Source organism: Pelodiscus sinensis, chromosome 9, assembly GCF_049634645.1.
Source record: "Pelodiscus sinensis isolate JC-2024 chromosome 9, ASM4963464v1, whole genome shotgun sequence".
Lineage (NCBI taxonomy): Eukaryota > Metazoa > Chordata > Testudines > Trionychidae > Pelodiscus > Pelodiscus sinensis.
Window position 1 is genome coordinate 63,422,747 of NC_134719.1, and position 20,994 is coordinate 63,443,740.

General features: G+C 45.0%; 2 protein-coding genes across 3 annotated transcripts in view; one reads left to right on the forward strand and one right to left on the reverse strand.

Moving 5' to 3' along the window:
• SELE (selectin E) overlaps positions 1-14,987 on the reverse strand; it is a 46,508-nt gene extending 31,521 nt beyond the window's left edge. For both annotated transcript variants that reach the window (XM_075936978.1, XM_075936977.1), the window contains exons 1-2: positions 14,453-14,987; positions 13,514-13,664 (exon numbers count right to left, since the gene is read on the reverse strand). The gene's annotated coding sequence lies outside the window, so the exon portion shown is untranslated. The remainder of the gene's footprint in view (positions 1-13,513; positions 13,665-14,452) is intronic.
• A 142-nt stretch (positions 14,988-15,129) lies between these two features.
• Positions 15,130-16,748, forward strand: LOC102447649 (14 kDa phosphohistidine phosphatase-like). Its single transcript, XM_006115886.4, has 3 exons — positions 15,130-15,358; positions 15,644-15,768; positions 16,524-16,748. The coding sequence occupies exons 1-3, from the start codon at positions 15,217-15,219 to the stop codon at positions 16,614-16,616; spliced, it is 360 nt and encodes a 119-aa protein (XP_006115948.2). The 5' UTR covers positions 15,130-15,216; the 3' UTR covers positions 16,617-16,748.
• Positions 16,749-20,994: the final 4,246 nt, after the last annotated feature.

The following is a 20,994-nucleotide window of genomic DNA, read 5'->3' on the forward strand; positions in this document are numbered from 1 at the left end:
TGGGCCCCAGGGTCCCAGGACTGCCAGATGCTTGGAGAGGCCCGTGGTGGCCCAATTGAAGGACATGGGTGACATAGACGGGTTCCTCAGTGCCTTTGAGAGGGCCTGTGGACTGCAACGGGTTCCCCCAGCTGACTGGCTGCAGGAGCTCATCCCCGCACTGAACCAGGAGGCGGCCGGAGTGCTCAGTCAGCTGGAGGACCTACAGCCAGGGGATTACAACCGAGTCAAGGAGGCCCTGCTGCACAAGTTCGGGCTGACCCCCGAGATGTACAGGAAGAAGTTCCGGGGGGTACAGAAAGGGCCACGGGAGACCTATGTGGATCTGGTCTCCCGCCTGGCGCAATACTGCCGCAAGTGGGTGTCTGGAGTCGGAGCCCAGACCGCAGAGGAGCTGCTCAAGCTGGTCATGATGGAGCAGTTCTATGAAGCGTGCCCACCCAAACTGAGGCTGTGGCTCAAGGACCGGAGACCAGAGAACCCCCAGGAGGCCGGGAGACTGGCGGATGAGTTCACGGAGAGCCGGTCCGGGTGTGAACGGGAGTCCCGGAGAGAAAGGGAATCGCGCAGAGACCGGATCTCGGCTGAGCGACGGAGGGAGTCAACTACGGGGCGAGACCAAGGAACAGGTCGTCTGCGCCCCAGAGAACCAGCCAGGGCCTGGACAGAGACAGCCCAAAGCCTAACTTGCCATCGCTGTGGGCAAAAAGGCCACAAGAGGGCTCAGTGCACCAGGTCCCAGGACCGGGGACTTTCCAGGGTTAACTGGCTGGGGCGGGAGGAAGGGCAGGCTGCCCCAGAGGCAGGGGCTGGCAGGCAAACCTCAGCTCAGAGAGAGGGGAAGGATGCTCAGTGCACCTCCCCTGGGAGGTCTGATTCTCAGGAGGCGGATTTCTCCGTGTACCGGGTGGGGGCAGGACGGCCCCTGCGGAGCGAGTGCCTCATACCCCTGGAGGTGGATGGTAGGAAGGTGACGGGCTTCTGGGACACGGGGGCGGAGGTGACTCTGGCCCGATCCGACATAGTGGCCCCGGAGCGGATACTACCCCACGCGCAGCTGACCCTGAAGGGCATAGATGGGTCCCCGTTTAAGGTGCCTGTAGCCCGGGTGCATCTGAAATGGGGGGCGAAGGAAGGCCTCAAGGAAGTGGGGGTGCACCCGCACTTGCCCACCGAGGTGCTGATGGGGAATGACCTAGAGGAGTGGCCCCATGAATCCCAGCGGGCTCTAGTCACTACCTGGAGCCAGAGCCAGCGGGGGGCTGACAACGTGGGTCCAGGGAAGGACTCCTGGCAGCATCCTCAGGGTCCCATCCCAGTGGACACGGGGTCCAGCCAGGCTGGGACTCCGGACCTAGGCAGAGGTGGGGGACAGGTCCCGATCCCTGCCTCAGCAGCTGAATTCCAGGCTGAGGTGCAGGCAGACCCCTCCTTGCAGAGGCTGAGGGACCAGGCTGGCCTCCATGCAGCTCAGCCCCGGGGGAGAGGTGGCCAGGAGAGATTCCTGCGGGAGCGTGGGCTCCTGTTCCGTGAGTGGCTCCCCCCCAGGAAGGCGAGGGCATGGAGGGTAGAGCGGCAGCTGGTCGTCCCCCGAAAGTATCGCCTCAAGCTGCTGTATTTGGCCCACGATGTCCCCGTTGGGGGCCACCGGGGGATCCGGAGCACCCGGCTGAAGCTGCTCCAGCACTTCTATTGGCCGGGAATCTTTACAGCCGTGCAGCGGTACTGCCGGTCCTGTGACTCCTGCCAGAGGGGCGGGAAGGCCCAAGACAGGAGGAAAGCGGCTTGGGGGTCTCTACCCCAGATAGACCCTCTGGGCTGGCTGAGAGAGTTATGGGAGGGGAAGTCCTCCCTGGATGGAGCATCGGGGGTGGAAGCCGCCCTGGCTGTCCAGAGAAGGCTCGCTGGGCTCATGGCCCCAGCCCGAGAGACCCTGGCCAGAGATCAAGGCCAGCGGAAGGGTGGGTGTGACCCCCGAGGACAGGCCTGTGCCAGTCGCCCTGGAGCGGGGCGGCGAGTGGACAGAGGGAAGCCAATTCATGTGGGGCCTCGCCACGGCCGGCCCGAGTCAAGGGGAGCACCCATGTCCCCGGGGCGGGTTCCCACGCAGAGGACCCGAACTTCCCTAGGTCACGAGCGGAGTGACCCTGCTCAGTTCGCTCTCGGAGGGGGGAGAACTGTGACGTAGTGGGGGTACCTGGCTGGTTTCTATGCTGCTGGCTCTGGGGGAACCCCCACTGGCTGCCGTGGGTACCACGACCCAGCAAAACAGGATGAGTCACTATGCAAACCAGTGGCCAGACACCCCCCATGGAGAGGAACAAAGGAAGGTGGAATGCTGCCTTGGCTGGGGGGCAGGGCTGGAAGTTGGGGGTTGGTTGCTGGCTGTCGGAGGGCATGGAGGAGAGCCTAGGGGAAGGGGCTGGAGTTTAGGGGCCCAGTCTCCCCCATCTCAAGGGGGCCTGAGGCATCCTAGCCCAGTTCCTGTAACCAGATTACATCTGTGCTGCGCTGGGCTGGAGGAGCAATAAACCACCCTCAATTCCACTGGCTGGTGCAGTCTGTTTGTGCCATTTCGGGGTGCAGGAGACGGGGAACCCCCAACGCGCCGTCACACCTATATCAGCCGAAGCAAAAAGCAGGCCAGACGAGTGGAGATTGTTTAGAGCCGCAATCAACTTGAACGAACTTAGTGCAAAGAAGGGCTGTGGGACTCCTGGGTCAAGCAGAGGACATTGACATAAACCAGCAGACAGGCACTAGAAGGAGGGCTGTGAGACTCGGGAACGAAAGAGAAGAGGGGTTGAGCCCATCGGGCTAAAAGAGCTCTATTTGGGAAAAGACAAAATAAATCAATCCCTAATTAAAACTTATTGGAAGTATTCTGGCCTGAGTGTAAATTATTGCAAAGGACTAAGAAGGAACTGAAGGCAAGATGCTGTGGGCACAAGGTAGGATCTGATGTGTGCCGTACATTACACTCATGGTGCTCCGGTGTATGGGATATCTGCACGACTTGCATCATGTGCCTTTGCACCGAAGATTGATGTCTGTTCAGGATAACAGTATCCACTTCCAGACAAAACTTCCACAGAGTACTCAATGGTTATGTGGCATTTTTTGTCCTATAGTGGCTTAGGAGTCTGCTTTTTTATGACCTCTAAAAGAGGGGTTAGCCTGTAAAGGACTATATTTTTAGATCCAGAGGCCTTGCCAGCCTGACCAAGGGTTAAACTAGCTGTCATTTCAAGAAGCGCATCCTGAGTTAAGGCTGGCATAAGTCGACTTCCCTGCTTAGCGCGGATTTGACTTGTTTGATGGAGTGAATTGCAGAAATAAAACTCTGACTTTATGTTCATGTTGGGTATCAGAGCCTATTGACTTCTATGGTGTTTTCATCAGGATCTTTGGCTACGTCTACACTGGCCCCTTTTCCGAAAGGGGCATGTTAATTTCACAGGTCGTAATAGGGAAATCCGCGGGGGATTTAAATATCCCCCGCGGCATTTAAATAAAAATGTCCGCCGCTTTTTTACGGCTTTTAGAAAAGCCAGAAAAGAGCGTCTACACTGGCCCCGATCCTCTGGAAAAAAAGCCCTTTTCCGGATGGTCTTATTCCTACTTTTCCGGAGGATCGGGGCCAGTGTAGACGCTCTTTTCCGGCTTTTCTAAAAGCCAGAAAAAAGCGGCGGACATTTTTATTTAAATGCCGCGGGGGATATTTAAATCCCCCGCGGATTTCCCTATTACGACCTGTGAAATTAACATGCCCCTTTGGGAAAAGGGGCCAGTGTAGACGTAGCCTTTGTGTTTGAATCTAGGGTACAGCTACACTGCACAGCTATGTCAAAATAAGCTATTCTGGAATAGTTATTCCGAAATAGCTTATTTCAAAATAGGACGTCTACATTGCATGGAAGCCTCAAAATTAGTCTGAGGCAGGCTTCCTTAATGTAGACGTGCTATCTCGATTTAGAGCCCCAGGAGGCACTGGGAGGAATACCTTAGAATGGCCCTGTGAGGGGCTATTTTGAAATAGCAGAAGTGGAGCATCTACACACGCCTTATTTCAAAATAGCTATTTTGGACTAGGCATTATTCCTCGAAGAATGAGGTTTACAGATTTCGGAATAAGCCATCTGTTATTTCAAATTATTTCGAAATGACGGAATGGCTGTGTAGACGCTCGCATTGTTATTTTGAAATAACACTAGTTATCTTGAAATAACGGTGCAGTGTAGATGCACCCCTAAAGACTAAACTTATACAGCGTGAGGGACACAATTAAAAAAAAGCTGGCCATCACCCTCAGCTTCATGCACTTAATCAGTGAGGATTCCGCTTTTCCATGTTACTGGCTAAGGAACTGCTTCTGCTGTTACCTAGTATCAGCTTTAATGTTTCCTTTCCTTTGTAGAAAAAGTACATTTAGGTGATACTGTGAAGTAGGCGACAGTCGCTTGGGCAATGCAATTTCTGGTCTGCTGAGGAAATTCAGTTGAACAACCTGGCACTGTCAGTGATGAGTAAACATATCCCATCTACAAAGAGGGTGCAGCTTGGAAATTCCCTCAACAAAGTCCTATTTATTTGTCTTGGGCAAAATATATCTCAGCCCTTGCTCCATCCGCTTTGTGCTCCCTGAGGGGGTCTGGAAGAGACATAAAATGACCACAAATGGCCAGATGAAAATTCTCCCAGAAAAGGGGAATTCTTCATTGGCATAACACCAGAAGACTGTGCCTGTGCCAACTGACCCCACCACATATTGGTATGGGTAGCTATGTCAAGTGTACAGAGGCGTGAGGACAGAACAGAGCTCCGTGATGCTAAATAATTCTTAACTCACAATCCAAGAGAGCTGCCTAATGACTGCTCTAATGTTCATCAGGGCTAGATTGGGAGGACCTCTCCTTTGTCAAGCATGAGATGGTGCAAGGAACCTGGCCACTCATTTAAAATATCCTGTATCTGTCATAATGCGCACATTACAGCTATATGTTTTATGAATTCTTATAGCTGACACTTTTGGGCCTTCTTCCCCACTCCACCACACTGTTTTGTTGTCCCTTTCAACGTTTCATGTCTGAAATTAGGTTCCTCGTTTTTTCTGCAGGAGAGGCCAGGGCCATATTGTCTGGTGGGGACACTCTACTGATTTCAAAAGAGTTATGTCAGGAAAAATTTTTGCCTTATGCCCTTTTATCTGTACTGTGAGACACCTATCATACTTGGGGGAACAGTACAGTTAATTCATAAACGAGGAGGTAACTTTGGAGGAGGAATGAGGGTGGGCCCCCTTTTCTAGTGGTGCCAAAGGCAACCACAAGAGGTATAATGAATTGCTGTTGGAAATCTGAGACTTCTCTCTCTAATTACCTGACTTGTACCCACAATGGAGTCGCCAGAAGCACAGGTCCTGCATTATACTCACAATTCAATAGCAAGCCCCAAAGTAAAGTGGAATTCCATGGACTGAGAACATTCAGTCTGAACGTCACTGAGAAACTATGAACTGAGGATGCCACAATGCTGCAAGGATTCCCTATTCAAATTGCAGATTCCCTATTCAACTAAGAATGCTTTCACTGACAGAATGATTAATTTACACAAAAATCTGCCATGACTAAAGCCCTTTTTTCCTCTTACTGAGCACATTGGTTGTGACAATTCCATATTTCCATTCAGTGCCCTGTGTTGTAGAATGGGATCTTCTCAACGGCCCCCTTATAAATTGAGAGACCCTGTCCTCAGAGGCAGTGTGTTCATATGTAAAAATGACATTACTGGCATCAGGTGCTGCTTTATGCTGTTTCTCTCAGACATCAGCTGTGAAACCCCAAAAAAGTTTGAAACCAAGCTAACCCTTAACAGTATACCTAATTTAGAAGTGTCTTGCCAGAGAACTGTATAATCCTATTATTTCAACCCTTGTCCATTCTTCCTCTTTTCTCTAGGATACTTTCTTAACGTGCCATGCCTGAGTTTAGACAGTAAGTTCTCCCCAGCAATGTCCATCTTCACTTATTTCTGTGAAGAAACTAGAATACGTTGGAGCACCCTGAGCTCATAAACAAGACCAGATTCTCAATGGCATTTAATCAGTAGGCAAGTAAATGATAATGATAAATACCTTATATAACATATTTACAATTGTATCTCTACATTAGAACTCACTCAATCAAGTTCACTATCTAGGGGTACCTAATTCTTTTTTTCCATCCTATTTGCATGGCTACACATTAAACATTTTAAACGGTTCTTTTAATTCTTGTATGTTGTTAATATATTTGGTTCAAAAAGATCTCCTGTCCCATGTGGTTGAAAACAGGTCTTTTGTTACGCTGATCATGCCTACAGCACAAAACTATACCGTCTGTGAACAACTGAGTTAGTTGATGTAGGAAAAACTTAAAAAACAACAAATAGATTAGTAGCACCTTAAAGACTAATAAAATAATGTAGATGGTATCGTGAGCTTTCGTGGGTGCAATCCATGAAATGGCTTCAGATGAGACCAGTCATCTGAAGTGGGTTGCGCCCATGAAAGCTCATGATACCATCTACATGTTTTGTTAGTCTTTAAGGTGCTACCAGTCTATTTGTTTTTTAAGTTTTTTCTGTTATAGACTAACTGGGCTACCCCTCTAAAGATGGTGTAGTAAGTTGAGGATCAGTAACATGGAGTCAGCAGGCCTGAATAAAGGCCTGTAACATAAAAACAGCAACAGGCCTGAAATCTAGTGAGCAAGCCTTTGGTTCAGTAACACAGCAGCCAAGAAAGAGGCCCTATTGATAATTGTGTGATTATGTAAGTTAGGTTGAGCATGGAAGGACATAGGGAGGCACCGAGTACAGATTGTAAGCCAAAGGGGAGTAGAGGAACATCTTAGTACGAAATGTCTTGGTACCAAAGACTCTGCAAAAACTAAGGTACATACCAACCTAGGTTCAGGACTGGGTCGAAGTTGACAGCATGAAGGACAGTAAGTAAGATCCCCTCCTGTAAGGTGAGGGGTGGTAACTATACAACAGAGGATGGCAATCCGGTACATAAAGGAGTGATGTAAATTGTTTGTACATGTCTATAAAAGGGCACCGCAAAGGGTGAGCGTCGACTGATTCTGGTTGGGGGGGTGCTTTATGCATTTATGTAGGCAGGGATGTTATCAACGCTTACAGACTGCACAGTGGCTTAGTGTTGAGACTTTCTGCTGACAACTGTTAATGCATAGCATTTGGCAATAAACCTGCTCGATTGGTTTCATTCTTGCCTGAATCTGTCACTTCCAAGGGCTCTCAGAGATCTACTGTGTTGACCCAAGTGCACAGAGTTTAACGGTCTAGATAAAGGGAGTACACGCAAACAGCTGAGAGTTTATCACCACCGATGGAGTAGAGGACCTGTCAGGAACGCACCAGGACAACCCCAAAACCCTGACGACAGATGACACAGTGCTGACTATACTTTTCCGGTGAGTGTAGTCTAAAGTACGCAATGTTCAGACATGTGCCCTACTAATCGTAAGTAATAGCAGTCACTATTATGTCATCTAACTATATTGTTCATAATTGTTCAAATGCAGTCAAATCTGTACAGTGTAGATAAGTCAAGCTGGTTTCCTTCTTCCTCTGGCTACCTTATCCAACAGTAGAAACACACAAATGGCAGAATAAAAAGAAAGAAAAGCTTGTGCAAAATATAGAGTCCAGAAAGTCCACATTATTCCTGAATGTAAACACATTATTTATTCCTAGTTAGGGCCATCGAGAATACTGAAAAAGGAGTGCTGAATACTGAAAAAGGAGACACATAAAAATGAGCATAGAAAATATGGAGGGATCAAATACCAGAAGCCCGTACAGGTGACTCCCGACTTACAAACACCTGACTTACGACCCCCCCAGCATTTACAATCATTTTTTTCATGTGAGATAGCTCCTAAACTCCCCCAATTTACATCCGCAGTTCGCATTTATGACAGTGTATGACGCAGACTCCACGCATCATCCCAAAACAGGAAACATACAAAGTCAGTCAGACTCGCCAGTCTGCAGCTGTTGCTTGAACTGACGCGTCTCCACCACATCAGTCTTCACTCTTTAGTTATTTTTGTGCATTATTTGAACTATTTAGTTTAGTTTTCCTCCATTTCTGTAGTCAATATTGGTATTTTTAGGGTATGAAATGGATTTCCAGGAACAGAACCACCATTTATAACATTGAGCCTCTAAGAAATCAGGGTTCGACTTACGCCGGCTTGACTTACGCTGGTTCTCCTGAAACCAATTAGGTTGTAAGTGCGGGGGTCACCTGTATTAGGGTACATCTACACTGCACCGTTATTTTGAGATAATTGGCGTTATTTCAAAATAACAATGTGAGCATCTACACAGCCATTCCATTATTTTGAAATAATTTTGAAATAACGGAGGGCTTATTCCAAAATCTGTCAACCTCATTCTGCAAGGAATCATGCCCATTCTGAAATAGCTATTTTGCAATAAGGCATGTGTAGATGTTCACTGCTGATATTTCGAAATAGCCCCTCACTAGGGCCATTCTAAGTTATTCCTCCCCAGTGCCTCCTGGGGCTCTGCATGTTCACATTAGGGAAGCCTGCCTCAGACTAATTTTGAGGCTTCCCTGCAGTGTAGACGTGCTATTTTGAAATAAGCTATTGAAGAATAAGTATTGCAGAATATATGACTATGCAGCACTTTAAAGACTAACAAGATGGTTTATTAGGTGATGAGCTTTCGTGGGCCAGACCCACTTCCTCAGATCAATTTGTGGAAGTCTGGCCCACGAAAGCTCATCTCTTAATAAACCATCTTGTTAGTCTTTAAAGTGCTGCATAGTCCTATATTCTGCAATACTTATTCTTCAATAGCTTATTTCAAAATAGCACGTCTACACTGCAGGGAAGCCTCAAAATTAGTCTGAGGCAGGCTTTCCTAATGTGAACATGCAGAGCCCCAGGAGGCACTGGGGAGGAATAACTTAGAATGGTGCATAGTCCTGTCTTTTGTTTCAGCTAGACCAGACTAACGCTATTGCAGAATATCTTATTTCAAAATAAGCGTGTAGTATAGCCGTACCTGTAGTGAGATAAGGATTGTGTAGGGGTCACGAAAGAAAACATTGCATTTCTTTGTTATTCTCCTGAACATATTTTGGAATTTCCCTTTGAAAAAAAGTTCTGAGCGCCTTCTTTTCTGAGTAGGTTTTTGGCAAACATAAAAAAAGACTGTTTTTTCAATATTCAGACAGGAAATGACCAGAAAACAATATCAGGAAGCAATTCGTTGGACAGTAAATGTTGTAGAAACAAATGTTTATCTCAGCTTGGTCAGAAGAAATTTCTGAATACTAATCTTGATTTTTGCCAGTAAATCACTGTGTGGCCATTAACCAATCATTTGGCCCCTCTTATCAAAGATCATGGGGCAGTAAAGAGAAAAAAGGCTTCTCTTTTTAGCTTTCTTATGATGTATAAAGGTGAGTTATAAGTCTTTACTTATTTATTTTTCCAGCTTTGTTTTTTTTAATATTATAAATTCAGATGCTATCTAAGGTGGAAGGAAAACTCTAATCAATGATGATTAGAGTACTAGAGAAATGGTGACACCACAAGATCCAAGTGAGTGAAAGCTGAGCAACTGAAAGGCAGAATTTAAAACTTTTTGGTTTTGTTAATGCTTATTTAATCTTCATGTAACATTGCAAACTCTAACAATTTTACCCCAAGTCTTGACACATTAGGTGTTTTTCTTAAAGCCTGGAATCAAATGATTAAGAAGCTCAGCTTCCATTTTTTTTAAAGTGAGTTTCCAGCCCTTATAGCTGGGGAGAAAAACTTGAATATGTGGATAACTTAGAGCAGAGCTACTCAACTTTGGAAGCCCCGGGGGCTCAGTAATACAGCACATGCTGAGAGCTGCAACTTAACTGTGGTTGCATGTACATATATGTAAACTGTGTCCAACTCTGGGCACCATATTTCAAGCAAGATGTGAAGAAATTGGAGAAAGACCAGAGAAGAGCAACAAGAAGGTTTAAAGGTCTAGAGAACATGACCTAGGAAGGAAGACTGAAAAAATTGGGCTTGTTTAGTTTGGAAAGGAGAAGACTGAGAGGAGCCATGATAGAAGTTTTCAGGTATCTAAAAGGGTGTCACAAAGAAAAGGGAGAAAAATTGTTCTCCTTAGCCTCTGAGAATAGGACAAGAAGCAATGGGCTTAAACTGCAGCAAGGGAGGTTTAGGTTGGACATTAGGAAAAACTTTCTAACTGTCAGGGTGGTTAAACACTTGAATAAGTTGCCTAGGGAGGTTGTGGAATCTCCATCTCTGGAGATATTTAAGAGCAGGTTAGATAGACATCTATCTGGGATGATCTAGACAGTACTTGGCTCCTGCCATGAGAGTAGGGGACTGGACTCGATGACGTCTCGAGGTCCCTTCCAGTTCTAGGGTTCTATGATTCTATGAAATAGCTTCTTTCACACTGATGGGGGCATGAATACAAAGATTAAGGCAAGTCTACACAACACACAGGTTCCGTATAAGTCATTTCTGCTGATATTAATAAAATGCAATATTTCCCTGATTTCCACCCATAAGACAGCACTTTTAATGAGCAATGATAGTTCAGGAATTTAACTACTAAAATGCATATCAACAGAAGACCATTATATTGACTACTTTTTTGTTTTGGCTCCTACCCGCAGGCCTTGTGTTGAGCCCCACATGAAACCAAACCACACCGCGGGCCGCAAACAAATGGGCCGGGGGGCACATGTTGAATAGCCCTGAATTAGAGTATCAAAAATCAGCTAGCAAAGAAATAGAACCCCGACTGTATTATTTCTAAGTCAGTCTCATAATTTTTCTTGCCTGACTCATGACTTTGGAATACCCAGGGTTAGCAGTGAGAATGACTAATTACTGTAACATAAACATTTCTAAAAGAGCTTTCAATCTTAGACCTTTTTCATTTAGGAGTTTAGAATAAACATTTTTGAGACCTTTCAATATGTCATAAAAGTCAGCCACTCTGGATATTATGAAGGTAAAGTAAACAAAAACAAGGAAAAAACACATGACAAAACTGAAAACCACCATAGACAGGAGGGAGGTACAAACCCACACAATTAAAAAAAAAATTGCATGTCACATCTGGGTTTCCCTATTAGAGCTGATCATATTATCTTTTTAATAAAGGATCTAAGTAAAAAATACAGTAAAATATGTTCAATTATTTTAATTTTTTATAAATATTTTGATATGTTTGAGGGTTTTTTTTTTCTTTTCTGCTTTTTTATTCTTTTCCAAGTAATTTTCCAAGAAGAAAAAATAATCTTTTTCAAGAGCTTACTGGAATAAGGAAAAAAGAAAGACAGTGAAAAAGAGACAGAATGAAGAAAAAGAACATAAAATCAATGTATTTTTTAAAACCTGACAAAAACACTTTTAAATACCCCCACATTGGTCCATGTCAAACTCTTAAAACAGAAACAATTTCAATATGTTCATTCAATTTTTTTCAAATGGAAAATATTGTAAACTTTTGCAATTTGATCACGTCTTGTGACATTTGGTGCATTTCTTATAGACCCAGTTCCTGGAGTCAAGGGCTCTCAACAGAGATTCTTGATTTTAATTTTGTTTGAGTCTCTAGCTCTCATCGTTACAGAGAACAGCTTGAAAAGGCAACCCCTAAAGCCCCAACTCCAAAGCCAATATTTATTACAAGCAGGTGAGGCCTGTAACTGACTGGGCAAAGTCATTTTGTGTAGATTACACTTATAGTGAAGTTCAAGTTCAAGAAATTAAATATATGTATTAGAATGTTTATTAATATGCTTGCAAAAGGGAAGCAAAAGTACAGTTTTAAATTTGTAGGATTTCAACTTCAAACATTATTCATTTTATTGAACAATTACCATACGTAGCAAATATGAATCAGAAAGTCATAAAGTTTCTATTACTCTTTCTGTAACTAATTTTAATTATTTTGTGATTTGTAGCAGTAAAAATTTTCTTTGCACTAAAACGACAGTTGAATAGGTGACCCAATTTTAATTTTGTTAGCAAATATTTTTATGAACTCTAAGCATAATAGTCATAACCAAAGTTAGTCTTTAACAGGAAAAACTTAAAAAACAAAAAATAGTCTAATAGCTCTTTAAAGACTAACAGAACATGTAGATGGTATCATGAGCTTTCATGGGCACAACCCACTTCTTCAGATGACTGGAGAGTTGGAAGTCCAGAGCCAAGAATAAATAAGGGAAGAAGGGAGGGGGAAAGAAGGAAAAAAAATTGACGGGGAGGAAGAAGCCTGTGAGTAGATAAGCTTCAGAGGGCTAGCCGAGTGAGTCTGTAACAGGAAAACTTTAAAAAAAAAAAAAGTCTAGTGACATCTTAAAGACTAAATAGTTACAAGAGGCTGATAAGGACCGTTAGTTTGCACTTAATAGTCATGACATTTTTCCAATGAAAAACAAAAATTAGTATTTAAACCTTTCACCTAGCATAGTCTGGTGTAAAAAGTAATATTTTAATCTAATTTAAGTGGCAGGATTAAACCAAAGTAAGTGCTTGGTTGTGCCAGGAAAAGGGGATGTGCCTGAAATGAGATTGCTTCTCATAAGACGATATAGAAAAGAACAAGGAGACCTGTGGTACCTTAGGGTATGCCTACACTACCCTCCTAGTTCGAACTAGGAGGGTAATGTAGGCATACCGCACTTGCAAATGAAGCCCGGGATTTGAATTTCCCGGGCTTCATTTGCATAAGCCGGGCGCCGCCATTTTTAAATCCCGGCTCGTTCGAACCCCGTGCCGCGCGGCTACACGCGGCACGGACTAGGTAGTTCGGACTACGCTTCCTAGTCCGAACTACCGTTACTCCTCGTGGAACTACCTAGTCCGTGCCGCGTATAGCCGCGCGGCACGGGGTTCGAACGAGCTGGGATTTAAAAATGGCGGCGCCCGGCTTATGCAAATGAAGCCCGGGAAATTCAAATCCCGGGCTTCATTTGCAAGTGCGGTATGCCTACATTAGCCTCCTAGTTCGAACTAGGAGGGTAGTGTAGACATACCCTAAGAGACTAACAGATTTATTAGGTCATGAGCTATCACGGGTAAAATCCACTTTATCAGATGAGTTGGGAGTGAAAATTACAGAAACTGGGAAATATGTAACAGCAAAAGAAGTTACCTATTAATCTCACTGCCAATTGAATCAGGAAAAATGTGAGGTTGGAAACGGCAGTGTCATGAAGTAATCCAGGCAAGCTCATATTCATACTCATACGAGGCTTATCCTAGGAGTGATGCCATGTATAGTGTGCTCTTTGATTGGTGATAGTGGGAAGGCTGACACCTTTTGTTTATGGTCCAGCTCGCTAAGTCTTATAGTGCTTTTGTTCCTGTTTTTCTTTATTAAGTATTAATGTGTTCTTTTTCCTTTTGACCTGTACATCTGTGTATTTTAGTGCACCTACCGCATTCCGCTTGATGTGCTATCCATACATCTCATGATTTGAGTTTGCAGGTGATCATCTTATATACTTGGATTGAGTGAATCTTGAAGAAGATAAACTTGCGTTGGCTTCCCCCTGTCAATTCTGGGGTCCTCCGCTGTATTTTTATGGCCTGGCAAAAGAAAAATCACAGCAATTCATTGTTTGGCAGCAAAAATTAAATTAGAACAAATATTTGTAAATATATTTTATATATTGTTGGGATACAGACTGTATTTCCCTAAAAAAATTACTCAAACTCTTTTTTTTATTTATGAAAAGAAGAATAAACTTCCTTATTCATGGTGTAAAAAAATTATATATCCTCTCTTGTTCCTCTGTGAGAACATAGACAAAATAGTACTAACTTTCACAGAAATATCCTGGTAAAATAAAACAGGTTTTTGGCATCTACAGCCTGTCTCCGACTTACGAACCGGTTACGGACCAAGCAATTGGTCGTAACTTGGTTTGTTTGTAAGTCGGACCCCATTGAGTTACACGCGACTGTGCTGTTCACAAGCGCGGATCGCATTCGTAACTCAGGGTCCGCCATTTATGACATTTTTGGTCGTAACTGTGAACGGTCATAAGTCGACCGTTCGCAACTCGGGGACTGGCTGTATTAAGACATTTATTTGTTGTTATACAAATATATAAATCTCAATATTTATAATATAAAAATATGTGTACTGGTTTCAGGAAAAAAATTCTGCTACTAATTTAGTACCGATATATGGTAATTCAGCATAATCTTCTATAAAAACAAATCAATTTATTGGACAAATGCAAGCTACATACAATTTTCTGATGGCTTACTTATTCCCTAGATGTAAGTCATATCAATATAATTAATAGTTGTGCTTTAATCTTGTGGGTTGTCTATACAGATAGTCCCTGACTTATGAACAAGTTACGTACCAAACACTTGGTCGTAACTCGATCTGTTGGTAAGTCGGACTCCATTCATTTAAATGGGACTGCGCTGTTCGTAAGCGCGGGTTGCCGTTCGTACGTTGGGGACCGGCTGCATGGGAGGTTGGTCGTAAGTGCGGCTGGTCGTACGTTGATGTGTTCGTAAGTCGGGGACCACCTGTATCCGCTATTGCCTCTTGTATCCTCTATTGCCATTTCATAGCCTCTAGGAGTCTCATCGTGCATTTAGACAAGGAACGAACGTCACAATGCGCAGAGGATGCAGCAGAGATGAAAAATGTCCCGAAAACTTTTCGTAAATTGCATTATTTACTGGAGGGGGGGGGATTCCAGTGTTTTAGACTCTATTGTTTACTTCAACCACAGGGTGGCCCACAGACCTGTCAGGCCCTTGGGGAAGATGGGGGGGGGCTGGCTCCGCACCCAGGGAAGGCGACTCCCCCAGCCAGCCCTTTAGTGTCACCCAGGTGCCCCTTGCCACGTGCGGGGGGAACTGTGACCGTTATAACCCAGCCCCCGACGGGCACGAGCCAGTAACGGCTAGCGTAGCCCCGCCCCGAACGGCACGAGCCGGGAACGCCCCTTAGCCCCGCCCCCTACCACCTAGCCAACAGCCTCACCGCCGACGGGCCTGGCCCCGCCTTCTCATGGCACGTCATAAAGGGCCATACGCTCCCCTTCTCCCCCCTCCTTGCAGGCGCGTAACGGTCCCTCCAGCCCCGCGCGCTTGGCGCCTGCGCGCAGCGGCCATGGCGGCGCAGCTCGAGTCGGTGCCCGCGGTGGAGATCGACCCGGACGGCACGTTCAAGTACATCCTGGTGCGGCTGCAGCGCGCGGGCGGCGCCGAGCACCGGGACGTCGTCCGGGGAACCGCGGCCGCCGAGTTCCACAGTGAGTGGGCCGCGCGGGGGCGGGGCCTCTCTCCCGAGGGGCGGGGCCTGGCGGGAGCTCCGCCCCTATCTATTTCTTCCCCTCCCCCCACGCTGTTCTCTTGAGGGGGGCACAGGCCCCTCCCCACTGAGCCCCCCAGCTCCCCATAGAGCTGGGTCTGGGTCGGGCCCCTAACGACACTTGCCCCCCAAGGGAATGGGGGGGGCGCGCCCCATCTACGAGCTCCCCCCAGTCCAGCCCCCCTGCCTGCGCCCTGGCCCCTGCTCTGAACCGGTTGCCTTGCAGATCACATCCTGGAGCGAGTCGGGCCCGAGCTGGAGAAGCTGGGCTTCGAGTGCAAGTGCCTGGGAGGCGGAAAAATCGAGCATCGCCCGCAGCAGAAGAAGATGCGGGTGTTCGGCCTCTCCACGGTAGGTGCCAAGACGCCAGCCCCTCAGGGCTCTGTTTGAAACCCCCAGCAACGGGGGACCCGTCCTGCACATTCCTGAGGTCATCCACAGTATGCAGCTGTGAAGGGGGTACAAATGCCCTGTTGTAGGGGGGGCAACTACAACAAAGAGGTGAGATTGGCTTCCCCACAACCACAGAACTGTATTTAGTGTTAGAGCTGTAACAGGTACTCGGCAGCGCCTGACAATTCTGTACACGCCTCTGGAGTAGAGGTAAGGCTCTTGTGATTACCTGAAGTGAGAGACCATACCTTAGGGGCAACTTAAGTCTGATTTTCCTGACCTCTAATTCTGAAATGTTTTAACTCAGATATTCTTGAAAGGGAATAAACATCTAAATCACATGTTTGAGCCTGCAGCTTTAACTCAATTTTGTTTTGTCTGGGAATGATTTCTGGGTACATTGTAGTTCTGAAAATGGAATAACGCCATAGGAATAACACCATTAGGAGTAACTGCAAATGCCATAAGCTGCTTTATTCCATCATGTGAATCTAAAGAGTTATTGTGTAATCTGATTGTTAGTCTGAAAGTCACGATCTGAAATACATATTAAAGACTTGATATTGCAAGTGTGCAGCCTACAGAACCTGGTTCTCCTTAGTGGGACTTGTGTGAGGGGAAGAATAAGGCCACAGGAGTGCTAACTGGAGCTAGATACTCTTGCAGTCTTACATTTTGCATCCCTTTAAAATCTTTTGTTCTCTTGTTTGCAGGGATATGGTAAAGCAGATCATGCAGTGACAGTAGAAATACTGAAAAAAGTATACCAAGACTATGAAATCACTTGGTCAGATGACAAGAAATGAAAAACCACTCCAGAATCTGAAATTCAAAATAGTTTGCACTCTAGTTATTGATCTAAATGAAAGTCTATATTGTGTTCAAACAAACTGCTGTTAGCTTTATCTGAATAAAATATGGAATGGGTGTTCTCCATGCTTCAGAAATTGGAATTAAGTCCTAGTGAGCAAAACAGAAAGGTGCATAAATGCTGATAAAAGTGTAATAAGAAAGACAGGGGGGGCCAGTACTCATGGGGTGTGGTACTTCTGCCCCCTGCAGGCCTGGTGCTACAGTGGTTGGGCTGTCTCTGCTCCCTGCCCGTCTTGCTCCCTGTGGCACTGAAGAAGTGGACAGGGCTGCTCTGAAAGGCTGGGGTTAGTAAGAGACCAAAACACAGCACTGTGTATTGACCTCCTCTGCTGGACTGGGCCCTTCAAAATAGCCCCATCTGCTTTCCCTGGCTGATGGGTGGAGGGGTCAGAAGAAGAGCGGAAGGTTGCCTCTTGTCACTATTGCGGAGATCAGGAGGGGGTTCTGCCTGGCAAGTGAAGCAGATAGGATTCTGTGTCCTGGCGCCATGTTGAAGGGTTAGGATCAGATCTGGAGGGAGCTCTAGGAGGGGGATCTAGTACTGAGGGAGACGGGGCAGCATTCCTGCCCATGCATACAGCATGGTACCCTCTGTTCCTCAGCACAGTGAGAGAGCAAAACCTGCTGGAATCCAACACCCTGCAGCTGAGACCACCTACCCACTGCACCCCGTGGGTACTGGGCACCCCTCCTACCACGTACTGCCCTTCATTTTCAGCTTTTACCCTTGTCACTTTAAAAAAAAAATAGAACAAACACTTATACATACTTGAGCAATTAAAACAAAGACTGAATATGAAGAGCTCCATTTATAATGCCAGTGTTTAAACTACTGGCCAAAGCACAGACAGCTGATTACATTTTGAAATCTGACATATCTACTTTTAATGGCAACTTGTTTGAGCATGGGGAGCTGTGGACAAAGATTGGCAGTGCATTGCTACTGTTTTCTAATGTGAGCCACAAGACAGCGGAAAGTGGTTGCGTACAATAAAGGTGTCTCTTTCTTGTGCTAACTTTACTGTTGCCTTGTGGAGTCCAAAGTCTTTGAGCTAATGAAGTGCATGCAGTCCATTTGCAGTGGGAGCATGAGACGCAAGAAAGAATCCTAGCTAGGTCCTTTTGATGAAATGGTACTTATAACCATGTATCTACTTTAGCATATCCTTCTGCAAGGAACTTTTTTCAATAATGGAAGAGATGCATAATTCCTCCTCCTCCTGACCCCAAAACTATTTTAAGACGACTTTTAGAAAAAAACTCTTACTATATATTTTAGAAAGGTCTGTGAGTCTGTTAAAAAACTTCTAAGACCACCAAATGTGATGTGCAGCGTCCTCTTATAACTTAAAGCAAGGTCAGGTGTTGGTTGTGGCAGGATAATGAGATGTGCCTGGAATTTGATTTTTCTCAAAACATTAGAAAGTGAGGGATCTGGTTGGAGGGACAGTTATATAGTAGAACAGTAATTATGTATTTCAGAGAGTTTGTGCATCTATTTGTGTGCTAGGGGATATGCATGCTCCTGGCTATGCCCACTGCAGCGGCCATGGATAGGTATGTCTCACCTGGCCCCAAGCTGCTGCGGCAAGACAGGGCTGGGGTTGTCCTCTCTTTCCAGGGCAGCCTGCATCCTGAACCCCGCCTCCCCAGAGCAATTATTTAAATGAAGAAAAACAACTTATTTGAGTTAAGGACCCAAGCAATGCCAGTAAATCTATGTTCAGATACTTGAATGCATTCAAGTCTCTGATCTTGTGCCTTATGCTTCACACTAAGTATTTATTAGTAGCCAATTAATGCAAACCTTGAGTTGACTTACTGCTGTATTCTCCCATATTTTAAATGTCACTAGTCATGTAGCTTTTCCTCGCATCTTTTTGATAATATACTTCCTTATGAAAACCCCCTGTTGTTTTTTTCCACGTTACTTAATTTCCTCACTAATTCTACATTACCCAGCTTCTTGGAATGTCCTTGAAGTTTTATGTATCTACCTTTTAAGGCTTGATTCAGTACTTGGTTTTATTAGCGCTATACCACAGGCAACAAAAACACAGGAGAATTGACATAGTATGAATAATTTCCTCTTTCCAAATCATGGCCCAAAGGTGAATAAAATTATCCATTTAGGTCATTTGAGATGAAACTAACAAACAACTCTGGAATTTCTAAATTCTTTTTTAGCTCTCGTTCTGTTCTGTTCTCCCTGCTCCTGTTAGTCAGCAGCCATATACCTCAAGGGAGATGGATTGAGCCATTGGTTTTAGAGGCTGGTGAGCCTGAGGTTTGAAGATGGGCATCGTTCTTCCTTCTGGCCATGTCTACATAGTAAAAACCATACAATGGCTGACCTACCTGAACGAGCTTGAATCCGCTTAGCACAGGTAACAATGGCATTGGAAACAGTGCAGAGCAGGCTAGCAGCCAAGTGACTACACAGGGCCAACACCAGGCTTTTACTACCTATGCTGAAGATGGGAAATACAAGCCTGGCATGAACCTTAAGTGTGTACTTTGCTCACTAGCCTGCTCTGTCCTATCTTCAGTGTTCTTGCTAGCTGGCTTCAAGCAACCTGTGCACAACTTTTGATGTGTAGACTCACCGTTAGACAAATAGCAACACTGCCACTCCAAACTTTCAAAACTTTATTACTCAAAAGCCTAACTCTAAATCATCTTTTCAAAATCTGAAATGTATGGCCACTCCCTTCTGGCTAGGGAATGCAAATAACCAGTGTTTCCATCACAACCCCCTCTCCATACCTTTTCATTACAAGATGAGGGGATAAAATCTAGAGGTTTGTTCCCCAGCCATGTCCCCTGATAGGAACTTGATGTATTTCTATGCCATCCACCATTTTCTGTGTGTGCAAACTACACTGAAGATTGCAGCTGTACATCTTTCTCGTCTGCCCATTCCCAGAACTCATCCCCACTCCACCCTCACGTTTTGGAAGTGTGACTTGTATGATCAGAAATCCGGTCTGGCTTTGTCTTTCCAGTAAATCAGTATTGTTGGAAGACTTATAATCCTGTCCAAATTCTCTCAGGAAAGCGAGTTTCAGAGAGACTATTTTTGCTAAGGAGTTTGCCTTATCTGATTATCATCCTTTGAAGAGAATGTTTGCTGATTACAGGAACTGAGACCAATCCAACTTTCCGCACAGGGACTAATGAGGCAATACAATAGTATCAGTTATCTTTTTTAAGGCAAAAAACAAAGGGGAAAATGCATCAGAGGAGGCTCATTGGGAAATGTTTAGAAACAGTTCTGATTCTCTTTCCCCATTATTGGTTTCGGGACACATTGGCATGGAAACATGTTCTATATTTGTGATCCTTGTAAGGAAATCAAAGCTGTAATCTGTATTATTGTGATCACTAGTTATTATTAAAGTCACAAGTGTTAGCTTTGTGCAGTCCAGATTGGCATCTTGGCCTCTCTGCTAAATCTGGCAGCCACAGTAGCACATGCACGCGTGTGTGTGTTGTGTTTTATACATATATCGGCTAGGAAATGGATTTTAGAGGAGGAAACTTTATCTCTTGGATACCACAGGTAGAAGATTCATCAGGAATCCCAGCAGAGGGAAGAAAAAGGATTTAGCTATATTTACATAACCCGTAGTCATCTGGTACACTTAGCCACCATAAGCTGGAAATAAAACTAGAGGCAGGAGAATCCAGCTTTGGTGTAGACAGAAAAATATCAGCTGCAGCAGCGGCATTACCAACAGGAAATCGCTACATTAAAATCACAGATTCATGGAAATGGGAGTATGGACAAAATAAGCTTAAATTTCTGCAAGTTTCTTACTGGGTGCTTCAGTTTCTTGGTTGAACTTGTTTTTGTTGATAAGTAGAAACTATAGGTTTAGCTAGAGAAATTTTATCAGCCCATTAGGGATTCTGATTGGTTAGATTTAGTGTATAGCCATGCATTGATACGAAGAACTCCCATTTTAACTATAGAATGAGGGTCAGAAAATAAGCTTGTATCGTGGTGTTAAGGTCCAACAACTCAAGACCAAAGCTGCCAAGACTTTTAACGCCACAGTTTCATGTTGTGCAGAAGCTAGAGCTGCAGTTCTATAGGGGTGGCTGTCGTGTTTCAGTGCAGATACTCGCTACTGTGACAGGATGGGGTCACCCATTGCTGTAGTTAATCTATATCCCTAAGAGGTGGTATTTGTTGGATTTGATCAGTTTTAACTGTGAAGATCAAAGGTTTGTATTTTTCACATCCCTGAGTGACATAGGCTGGGGTCAACTTAATTTTGAATGTAGATTTGGCCTTAGTTTGAGATC

Coding starts and splice junctions, on each gene's coding strand:
- LOC102447649 (XM_006115886.4), top strand. CDS start 15,217: ATGGCGGCGCAGCTCGAGTCGGTGCCCGCGGTGGAGATCGACCCGGAC. Junction 15,359..15,643: donor CGCGGCCGCCGAGTTCCACA/GTGAGTGGGCCG, acceptor GTTGCCTTGCAG/ATCACATCCTGGAGCGAGTC. Junction 15,769..16,523: donor GGGTGTTCGGCCTCTCCACG/GTAGGTGCCAAG, acceptor TCTTGTTTGCAG/GGATATGGTAAAGCAGATCA.